Below are 11159 nucleotides of genomic sequence, written 5' to 3' on the forward strand. Positions count from 1 at the left end.
TCGCCGACAATCCACACAGTCTTTGCCTCTCCACTCACCACCATGACCTTCTCCATCTAGCCTGCTGGACCAACGTCAGATGGGTCCTTCTCCAAACACCACTCCTGCCACCTGGTTCGACCAAATGGACTTACCTGACACAGGCTCGACACGCACAGGCCCTGCCTACCACTATAACATGCATACAGCGGGTGCCGTTATCCCAACTCCACCTTCCCCTGAACTCGACTAACAATCGTATTGGTATCCCCCACCACCGATTTTTCATTATCAACCGGCTGAGAGTGTGCGCCCTCCGACTCCGCCTCGCCAGTATCACGATTATGACGATCAGTTCAGTGACTTGTACAACTGGTACGCTCAGAATCAGCAGTGTACCTCGCCAGTGCCAGTAAAGCCATTTCAGGTGCAATCATCGTACATCCATCATCAGTCTCCTCGGCCATTCATCTCTCCACTACCAGCAAAGCCATGTCAGGTACAACCACCGTCCACGCATCATCCACCCCCCCAGTCATTCAATGCTCAGCCATTGCCTATCCAGAAGATTCCGCCAATCCAGCAGTGGCCGACTCACAACTTGAAGGCTAAGGCAAAGACTCGAAAGAAGCAAGAAACTCACACTCGAAAAGGGCACCGACCTATATATCATCCTGGATACCAGAGTCAAGCCTTCCACAGCGTCTCTAGCCACCGTCCAGTACCCAGACCTCAGCAACCCATTACGACGCGGTACGAGGACTACAAATGGCCTGTGGGACTCTATGAGCTTCGTCCAGACACGCAGTTTGACTTTGCTGAGACATACATGGAGGAGTGGCTCAAGCAAAACATTTATACATCAGACCTTTATAGGTGGCATGCTCACACGACAGCTGGTTTTATCAAAGAAGGCAACCGGTTTTCAATTCTGGTACTTCACAATGCTGCGAATCCGTTTGAGTGGTATCCCCCGGCAGAAACCACGACGAGCATCGGGTATTACGGTCGCTTTGCACATACACACGACGAGATTCACTGGACGACGATTTCACCCAACATACAGGGGTTCTTTCAACATTGTGTGGATATGAGATTGAGGCAAAGGTGGGACTGCGACATGCCCAAGGCTAGCGAGAAGCGCTTTCACCGAGCGTACTGGCTTGCTGCCAACATGCAACCTCTAAAGGGCCTGCTTAATCGGTGTACGGTACATGAGAAACCGCACGATGCGGTTGAAGAGGGCGAGGAGGATGGGGGATTTGAAGTAGGCGTGGGGGATTTGCAGTGTAGCTGGGTGGACGGCCAGCCCTCAGCAGAGGAGTGCGAGGAGGCGTGGCAATGCATTCTGGACGACATTGAGGGCAAGGATATGGCTGCACTGGAATCCGACCATGTCGCGGTTGGTGGCTCGGAACGCAGGTACCTCACGTAGTAGGGGTGGTAGATGCAGTCACAAGTGAGTGGTTATGTGCCTATGCAAAATAATGGACACGAAGAGGAGTATATCAAGTGAGCAGTGATGGCAGCCGTGAGTTTGCCGTATTTTGGTCCAACACGATTATCGACTAGGACAAACTTGGTATCAACTACACTGCACATATATGGTAAAAAAAAACAAAACAGAAAAAAAAATACAAATAGAAGAAAATGAACAATGTCCCTCTGAGCAAGGCTTATACAAGGATACAATCTACTCGGTTTCTTGTACGGCAAAGGCTGTATGTATGTACGTAAGTAGTCAAAGGATTTATGTAGATGGTTGAATCCCAAGAGCCGTGCAACGCCAACTAGCCCAGAACGCAAAAACACGCCCGCACGTCACTGATTCGGCACATGAGGAACAGAAACAGAAGCCGACATAGACATGGACAGACACAGAGACAAAAAAAACAAAGAAAGACGCAGAAAATACTTGTGCGGATGCAGAGTGCGAGGAGTGAATGTATACATCACGCTATACACTAACTATCTACTACATACATACATACATACATACATACATACACATGCATAATGCATAATGCATAATGCATAATGCATACTATTTATCCAGGTACTCGTACTCAATCATCCACCTCCTCCTCTTCCTCGTGGACGCCAAAACTCAACGCCTCGAGATTCTCCTGGAGTCCTGAATTCACAGTCGTAGTAGTAGTAGTAATAGTAGTAGTAGTAGTAGTAGTAGTAGTAGTAGTAGTAGTAGTAGTAGCAGAAGCAGAAGTAGAAGAAGGGTTGAAACCAGTTGTTTTCCTGCCCTTGGTTTTTGTCCTCTTCTTCTTGAGTGCGCCGGTAGAAGAAGAGGTGCTGGCTTCGCTGACGGGCGGGGCGTCGCGCACCCAGCGGCTGATTGCTTCTGCGCGCTCCGTCGAAATGGGGTATTCTCTGCCGTCATCTTGGGCCCAGCGCTTTAGCTGGGGTTGCGGTGGTGGTGGGGTGGAAGAAGGGGTAGAGGTCCCGTTTTCATCGACTGTGGTGCTGGAGTCGTAGGTATGCTGTTGCTGTTGCTGTTGCTGTTGTTGTTGTTGTTGATGCTGTTGGCGTTTCTTCTCCAGTTCGTCGTCTTCTCTGTTTCGGCGCTCGCGGGCACGCACAGCGCGCTGGAACGACTCTTCGTCTACGACGCGCTCGTCGGCGAGGGCTTCGAGAATGGCTTCGTGTTTTTGGCGTTCGCGCCGCTGCGACGGCGTTTCTGTCTGGGGTTGTGGCGTGCTCACGCCGTTTTTGCCTAGCACGTCGGTTGTAGTGCCGTTTTTGTGGGTGCCATTGCTGTTGCTGTGGTTGTTGCTATTGGTGGTGGGGGTAGTGGTGTTGGAGTGGCCTGGTAGCGGAGCTGGTCGACATAGATTTTCCCACGAGGTAGATAGACCGATCCAGTTTCCGGCGCGGCGCAGCACTTCGATCCAGTCTGCGCGGGCGGGCGAGCGTGCAGCGAGGAAGATTGGGTATCCGTCGCAGACACGGGCGAGGCGGGCGGCATTGTGGGCGTGTCGGAGATGCTCTTTTGGTGGGGTTTGGATGAGGGCGTGGCAGAGGAGGAGCGAGTGCAGGGCGTCTGTGATGAGAGGGTGGTAGGTGATGCTTTCATGGCTGTCGGCAAAGGCGGCGGCGGCGGCCGAAGCAGCCGACTCTGCTGGTGTTGGCGGCGTGGGTGGTGGATAGGGGGGCAGTGAGGCCGGGGGCGAGGCATCAAAGAGCTGGGAGACTTTGAAGATTTCTGGCGGGGGCAGTTTGGGCCACGATGCGCGGTCGTGCTCTGGCTTTGGGGGAGGGCGATGGGGGACCAGGGCCTCGGATATGGGCGAGGCAGCGCCGTTGGTCTGTTCGAGGAGGCGGTTCATGTTGGGCTTGATGGTGTCGTTTGCGTAGCGACTGGCGGCGCCATGTGCGGAGCTGTCGAGGGTGCGCAGGAACTCTCCAGCCAGCTCGGCAGATATGCCGGGCGTGTAGTCAAAGTGCGAGAGGAAGGCGAGGTAGTCGCGGAGGGCGCGCTTGGCGTTCTGGCGGACCTGCTCGTGGCCGTGTCTTGTCCTGTCTTGTCCTGTCTTGCCCTGTCCTGCCCTGTCTCCTCCCGTCTGTCCCTGTCTCTGGCCGTTGGCGTCCCCGCGTGTCGAGAGCAAGCCCTAATAGAGCATCTACAGGCATTGGCGCTACATCTCGTCGTTCCATGGGCCCTGGCTCCAGCTGCCGCCAGAGGTGCTCGAGTCGCTCGCCCACAGCAACTACCTGTCGCCACGCCCGCACCCCATTGACCCGGCCGTCTTCTATGACCTGGTCAAGATCCGCAAGGCCGTCGACGAGGCCACGACGCTCGCCGTGCGCGCCACCTCGGGCCTGACGTCGGCCGCCCTGAGCAACAGCCTGCATGGCGCCAACAGCATGCTGGGCAGTGCCGCTGCGCTGGGCATAGGCTATGGCGGCGGCGGCGGCGGCGGCACGTCCAAGCTGAGCAGAGAGCGCAAGCACCGCATGCGCGAGCTGGCGACGAGCAAGCTGAGCCAGGCCTACCATCTCGACGAGATTGCCGCCAGCGTGGCCACGATGCAGAGCGCGAGCACGCTCGAGGACGTGGCCCATCTGGTGCTGCAGCGCGAGCCCTCCAACGTCGACGCCAAGTACGTCCACTTCTTCCACGAGAAGATTCCCAGCCGCATGATGGCCCAGTGCACGCCGCTCGACACGCTCAACGACATCATTGCCGAGCGTCCCCACGACGGCAGCCCGCTGCGCACGCGCGCCCTGACGCGCATCTTCAAGGACGACTATGTCAACTCGGCCAAGGACCTGAGCGAGGCCCTGAGCGCCGCCCGCTACACCGTGGCCCAGCACCGCGCCGCCCGCGACCAGCTCGTGCTGGCCAAGACGCTGCAGGACCACTGTGCCCGCGACTGGCGGCAGCAGGTCAGGATTGCCGACGACGACCAGCCCAGCTCGCTCGAGTCGCAGCTGCTGTTCCACCGCGCCGGCGTCTACTTCACCATCGCATGCAGTCACGTGCACTCCGCCCTCGACGGCCTCGGCGACGCCCAGCAGGCAAAGGCGCGGCGGGCGGCCATGGTGGCCGAGGGAAAAGAGCCCGAACCGATGACGCCGCACGAAGCCCACGCCAGCCATGTCCGCCTCGAAGCCCGCAGCATTGCGCCCCCCTTTCCCGACAAGACTCACTTGTTGCGGCAGATGATGAGCGCAGACGTCGAGGCCTCGGGGGCCGCCGCCGCCGCCGCCTTCTTCCTCGCCGCTGGCCCTGCGTCGCCCGCGGGCGGTGCGCTCTCGCTCTTCTTCTTGCGCGCCATTGTCTCGCGCGCGCGCGCTCGCTCTCTCTTTCTCTCGTCTCTTGCTGCAGGAGGCGATGCGGCCTGTTCGTGGTCTTTTGCGCCCGCGCCTATCGATAATAAATTTCGCCTTGGCGTTAGCCGCGCCCCGGACTTTGCCCTCGTTGTCTCCGGCGCTCGTGCTCGCCTCCTTCACCTGCCCCCCCGCCGCCCTCAGCCTCGCCCGCCGTCTCTTCGCCTCTCCCTTCGCATCTCCCTTCGCATCCTCATCGTCGCGCCGCCTGTCCTGCATCTCTCGCCGTCGTTGCTGCGAAATGGCCCGCCTGGAGCTCCGCCGCCCCGGTGGTGTGTACAAGCTTGCCGGTCGCGCTTGCCGGACATGACACAACAGCACGGCGAGGGGCCTCCTGCAGCCCGTGCCTGGCTCCTCACCACCACCACTCCTGTCACGCCGCCCCTCCCCATGTACATGTACACCTACACCGTCTGGCCTTCGTCCACCGCGTGCCTTGCCAGGTCCGATCGACAACCCTCAACGACATGACATCATCACCTCCAGTCTCCAGGTGCCGACAACCCACCCCTCTTCTTCGCTAAGCGACCTGCTTCTCCGTCACCAATCACTACCTGCCGCGCCCAAGTGGTGGTGTCCAAGACCTGCTTCACCGTGGACGCCGCGCTGTACATGTACTGGCACTTCACCTCGCCTTTCCCCGATTTTCCGACGCAGCGCCGCCATTGGAGGGACTAACTAGCAAATGCCAGGTTCCCCGTGATACATGCGAAGAATGCACACAACAAAACTCGATCCCCAACCCACGTTCTCTCGTGCTCTGGGCATTCACATGCGCCAAGCATCCTATCTCACTGCATCTGCGCTAGCCACATACTCCAAGCTTTCACTGACCAGGTACTCGTGTGTCGTGACCCAGCCACAGCTACTCACTTCTGCCGCTTTTCCGCCTCAGACATTCCAGACGCTCATTGTGGCGTCAGGACTACAACGAAGAATGCGGGGAACGTACCACCGCCCTTGGCAGCCGTATTGCCATGGCGGGGGCGCGTCTGCGCACGCATCGAGTACACGGATGATGTACATTCGACGAAAACCGAATCCTACGACTAAACACCATACTTACATAGCAAGTGTCTGACGAAATTGCCATACATGCCGCCACCATTACCATCTTGTCCCACGCTGCACGCCATCATACAAGTGGATACACTGCCTTATCCAAATGGCTACCTTCCCAAATAGCTAAGCGAAAGACGTCTGATAGAACCTGACCGACGTAGCCATTGGTCGACTGCTTCCTAGTCACAGCGCATATATGCATTCCGCTCGGCATGTCCGTGCATGCGTCGACTGCCGTTGGCAATCTTCCAAGATTCTGCGGAAATAACATGAACACTGCAAACTCAGGCTACCATCCGACGTACTTCCTTCACAGCTTCTCAATGGACAAGTCAGTCTTCCGAGTATTGAGCCACTCCAGCGGAATGTGGTGACGACCAACTTCTTGGGCTGTTCTTGGCTCGCGGCCGCATTTTCATTGGTCTCGCTCGTGCCCAAGCCATGGGCGCGGCACCCGATCTGTAATCCGCACTACCGAAGCAGGCTGCTGTGGCGTTGGTCACACGGCATTGTTTCGAAGATGGTGGTGTTCATGTTCAAATTCTTGGAATCCTTTGCCTGCTCGCATGCGCAACAGCATCCAGGTTGGATTCATCTCCACAAAAGGCAGTCCTCAACAATATTCGACATGTGCGAGCCTCACGACATCGGTAGCCAGTCCGGTCAGGAGGATGCGCCATCAAGGCCGATCTTTTCCGCTCGAGTTGTTTGCACCATCATGTTTCTTGGCGGTTTCGTTTCGGTTGCGATACCCCGCTGCATGCCACGGCGCACGCTCCCCCCCCGGGAGATAGTCGACAAGGATGCTTGGCCCCCCATTCGTGGAGCTTACCCAAAGCTTAATTCAAGGTGCTAGTCTCCAGCTTCAACAGGGTAGCAGCCGGGTGGCTGACGGACACTAGTTCAGCACTGTTGTCTGCTGCGGGGTAGGGCCCCTTCCTCCAAGATCTCGCTGTTCGATGGGGTGGTTCTGGGCTGATTCTGGGGCCTCAAACAAAAGAGCGCTTGCAGCACAGGAGTCAACATTCATCACTGACAGTTAATAGGCGCCCCAACTGCCGACTTGCTGAGTCGTAAAACCTGCGATGAAACGCTGCATGCAGCCCAATCTTAGGTCAAGATTGCTTAGGAATGACTGCAGCCACGCAAGCGCCATGATCCTCCGCTGATGCCCTGGTCGTGCCAAGAATCGTAATCACTTCTCGGCCTCTTGCGCTGGCCTCGTTGAGGCGCCCTCAAACGTATACCATGCAAAAGTCTCCACTCACTGCGGCAGAGAATCTATTGTCTCAAGTTGGAAGGTCCTCCGCCAGACCGGCTATCATATACGCAGCTGCAGTTCCCTGCCCCATTGGATATCCTAAAAACGGCACACGGATCGCAAGCCAGCTTGATTGGCAGGTCATGGATGTGGCAACTTGTATAGACAATGCTGCCATGCTCGCATGCGAGTAAGCTCTAGAATGGGTGTACTGGCTTGTGATTCTGTGGGTAGTAACCTACAGGCAGCATCCTAGACCCAGCTTTATCTGCATGAGGCTCCTGCCCACTTGGCAACCCCGCGGCCTGATATTCAAGGCAGTATATCTATCTTCTGCATGTATGGTGCCGTGTTCTTGTAGACTGCCTCAGCTTCGATAGCTGTCCTCTTCTTCAATTCTGTGTTGCTCTTCTCTCCTCAATCTGGAATTATGGAGTACTTTGGAAAGAAAGCCCGGCAGAGCCGTGAGGCCATAGCCACAGACACCACCCTTCAACGCACAGTGCGTTATGGTGAAAAGGCTATCCGTGCTGCTCCTTCAGTTGCGGGACAGTACCTCCTTGAAAAAGCCCCAATTATTCAATGGCTTCCAAAGTACAATCCAAGATGGCTTCTGAACGATACGCTGGCCGGAATCACTGTCGGCGTACTGCTGATTCCTCAGTCACTGGCATACGCAAAGATTGCCACCATCCCTGGGGAGTTTGGCCTCATGTCTAGTTGGCTACCCAACTTTCTCTACCTGGTCATGGGAACCTCGAAAGGTAGGACAATCTCCCTCTACAAGTGTTTTTTCTAACCCATCATAGACCTTTCGACCGGTCCGACGTCGCTCATGGGTCTGTTGACAGCCGAGATCATCGCGGATACCGTTCAAGACGGATACACACCTCAGGCAATTGCGTCCGCCGTCGCCATGTCTGTTGGCATATACTCCATGGCGCTCGGTTTGCTCAAGCTGGGCTTCCTGCTAGAGTTCATCTCTGTGCCTGTCCTCAGCGGCTTCATCTCGGCGGCAGCCATTGTCATCATGCTTGGCCAGATTCCGTCGCTGTTTGGAATCAAAGTAGGCTCTGGCACAGCCAACATCATCCATGACCTCTTTGCCAAAATACCACAATACGACGGCCCCACTTGTGGAGTTGGTCTGGGAGGTCTGTTGCTGCTCTACCTCATGCAGAAGATGGGTCAGCGCTGGGGAAAGAAGAACAAGGCCATCTGGCTACTAGCGCTTGGTCGCAGTGCCATTGTCCTCGTTCTCTTCGCCGGCATCTCATACGCCGTCAACAAGGACATTGATCTGGAGAATGACGATCCTGTCTGGGCACTCAGCAAGGTTCAGTCTGACGGCATCGCGAAGCCCCGCATGCCTGACTCGGCACTCATCAGCAAAGTCTTTGCTCGGTCTATTGCACCCTTCATCGCTGCTGCGCTGGAGCATCTTGCCATTGCCAAGGCATTTGGTCGAAAGAACGGCTATGTGACGGATGCTGCACAAGAGCTCGTCTACCTCGGCTTCACCAACTTCTTCAATGCTTTCTTCTCATCCATGTCGGTTAGTGGCGCAATGTCTCGCACAGCAGTCAACTCAGAGTCTGGTGTCAAGTCACCCACCTACGGCCTAGTCGCTGGTGGTGTGGTCATCTTGAGTATCTTCAAGCTTTCACCAGCACTGTACTGGATTCCCAAAGCCACTCTCGCTGCCATCATCGTCACTGCAGTTTGGCACATTGTCGTGCCTATCCGAGTCTTCTACGGCTATTGGCGCACCTCGCTAGTTGACTTTACCACGTCCATGCTCGCTTTCTGGCTCACGCTGTTCGTGTCGTCTGAAGTCGGCATCGGCACGGCGGTTGGCTTCAACATTGTCTACCACCTCCTCTTCATGGCCTTCCATCGCATCCGGCGCATCAGAACCGTCGAGGTCGAGTCAAACCACCGGCCTGCCGGTGCACATGCTGTGCCCCTCGACACCCAAGTCTTCAGCATCAACCAGTCGATGCTGTTCTACAACGCATACCACATCAAGAACCAGTGTCTTGACGACGTCCAAACCTACAACTCTGGTGATGTGGCTACGCTCGAGGCCGCCCACGCAAACCGCAACTGGAGCGTTGCTGGCAAAGACCGAGCTGCGCGTCTGCGCTCCAAAGCAGACATTCTGGATGAGCCCGTGCAGATCCGCAACGTCGTCCTCGACATGCACGCCATGCACAACATCGACACCACGGGCCTTACAGCGCTCAAAGACCTCAAAGCAGACATTGAAGCCTACGGCGGCAAAAACACCCAGCTAAGGCTTGTAGGTTTGAACGGGCGTGTGCGCGAGCGCTTTGGCCGCTTCGGATGGCCCTTGCGCGACGCTAATGACGGCAGCAGTGGTGGTGACAGGAAAGCCACACTTGTCTATGATTCACTCGAGGAAGCCGTGTTTAGGAGGGTGCGCACCCTATCGAGCGATGAGATTACCGTCGAGCCCGTTGAAGTGCATGTTGTGGGTGATGAGAAGGAGAAGGTGTGATTACATTACATAGTCTGGTTCCTTTGACGAACTCGGTCTGTTTGCACTGTGCTGGGATGGTGTATGTAGCTTTTGAATGATGAGTTTGCTTGTCTCTCTTTTGACAAAGGGGGGTTTTAGTCTTTACCATGATACTTCGTTTCTTATCCTCAATGCTCGGCGCTATCTTTGCTTCTCAGTGAGACATTCGCATCTTCGTACATAGAGCACCGAGTCAAGTGTTTGAAACAATGTGACACTGTTTGATTTGGAAGATTAGTCTCGTCCCCCTGTCTATTGCGAATAGAATACTGATTTCATAATGCATACTCTGCTTGGAAAACCCTCCCTGACAATGGTGTGTATTACCACATTGCCAAAGGTGTCTTAATCTACCTTGATAGTCCTTATATCTTAGACTGATTTTACTCGCTATACCCGCAGATTTACTAACCTCTATCCCTACATGGTAAGACGCATAGTGTAACAAGATGTATTGGTTACTACTAGTGACTACTAGATAGCGGAAGGATCAAACTGATTACAGGTAACTAGTTTGAGGAAAGAACAAAGGACGTTATATCTCAACCCTATTAAGGCTACAGTCACGTAACTAGTTGTTAATAATTAGGTAGCTAATTAAGCTTATTATAGTATAGTTGTACATAATGTAAGGGGCTCGACCCCGGAGGGTAGTCTTAAGCTCGGGAGCACGATCGGACAGGCCAAGGTAACAAGATTGTATTCGATAGAGAGCTAAGCTCTCGACTACGTAGCTATCTATATACAATGCTGGTTGCTAGGGTAACAATCGGGCCGGGTAGGTGGAGTAAACGAGGTCGTAAACGAGTATGGGAGGCGAAGGGCGTTCAGCCCGTTACACATAATTACTTTATTAACTTGGTTATAAGTATAATTATAATATTACTATTCTACCTACTTATCTCTACTACTACTACTACTACTACTACTACTACTAATATGTTCTATGTCTCATTATATAAGTAGTGTAACGGGCTGAACGCCCTTTGGATAGCTCCTCGATGGAATCTCGGTCAAGCAGCAGACGCCAGGTCTTACTCTGCAACCCGGCATCTGTGCGAGGCCTGAGCGGCGCCCAGACGACGCGCTCAGACACTTGGTGCAACCTTTCTCTGACAAGTAAATAAACACCACGCAAGTAGACTCTATAGCTCTCTATCGAATACAACCTCTTGTATACCTCGCGATTGCTCCCTAGAGCGCAGCCCCTTACATTTTGTATTCGATCCCAATTAGACATAAGCCTTAGGTAGACTGTCTTCTAACTAAGTTTTAGAGCGTGTTGTTAGTGCGAACTAGTAACACAGAGTTAGTGCTGCAATAGGTACGAAAGGCCTTTAGTGCAGCGAGAAGGTAGACCGTCGCAAGACAGTACACCTAGGGCAGAGCTTCGCAGGAAGTTCAGCCGTGAGAGACAGTAGGCGATTTAGTCGCCTGGGACCTGTCTAGGAAGTCCTACCATGTCTTGGA

General features: G+C 54.7%; 4 protein-coding genes across 4 annotated transcripts; 3 read left to right on the plus strand and 1 right to left on the minus strand.

Moving 5' to 3' along the window:
* Positions 1-808: 808 nt before the first annotated feature.
* On the plus strand, positions 809-1414 carry SETTUDRAFT_31093 (uncharacterized protein; the record flags this gene model as incomplete). The annotated part of the gene is made up of 1 exon (XM_008026829.1): positions 809-1414. One exon carries the CDS (start codon positions 809-811, stop codon positions 1412-1414), a length of 606 nt encoding a protein of 201 aa, XP_008025020.1.
* A 631-nt stretch (positions 1415-2045) lies between these two features.
* Positions 2046-3320, minus strand: SETTUDRAFT_19297 (uncharacterized protein; the record flags this gene model as incomplete). The annotated part of the gene is made up of 1 exon (XM_008026701.1): positions 2046-3320. One exon carries the CDS (start codon positions 3318-3320, stop codon positions 2046-2048), a length of 1275 nt encoding a protein of 424 aa, XP_008024892.1.
* Positions 3321-3362: 42 nt separating this feature from the next.
* On the plus strand, positions 3363-7000 carry SETTUDRAFT_19298 (uncharacterized protein; the record flags this gene model as incomplete). Its single annotated transcript, XM_008026702.1, has 3 exons — positions 3363-3502; positions 3621-4837; positions 6933-7000. 3 exons carry the CDS (start codon positions 3363-3365, stop codon positions 6998-7000), a joined length of 1425 nt encoding a protein of 474 aa, XP_008024893.1.
* A 577-nt stretch (positions 7001-7577) lies between these two features.
* Positions 7578-9668, plus strand: SETTUDRAFT_19299 (uncharacterized protein; the record flags this gene model as incomplete). Its single annotated transcript, XM_008026703.1, has 2 exons — positions 7578-7911; positions 7957-9668. The coding sequence occupies 2 exons, from the start codon at positions 7578-7580 to the stop codon at positions 9666-9668; spliced, it is 2046 nt and encodes a 681-aa protein (XP_008024894.1).
* Positions 9669-11159: the final 1491 nt, after the last annotated feature.

This window comes from Exserohilum turcica, assembly GCF_000359705.1.
Source record: "Exserohilum turcica Et28A unplaced genomic scaffold SETTUscaffold_2, whole genome shotgun sequence".
Classification (NCBI taxonomy): domain Eukaryota; kingdom Fungi; phylum Ascomycota; class Dothideomycetes; order Pleosporales; family Pleosporaceae; genus Exserohilum; species Exserohilum turcicum.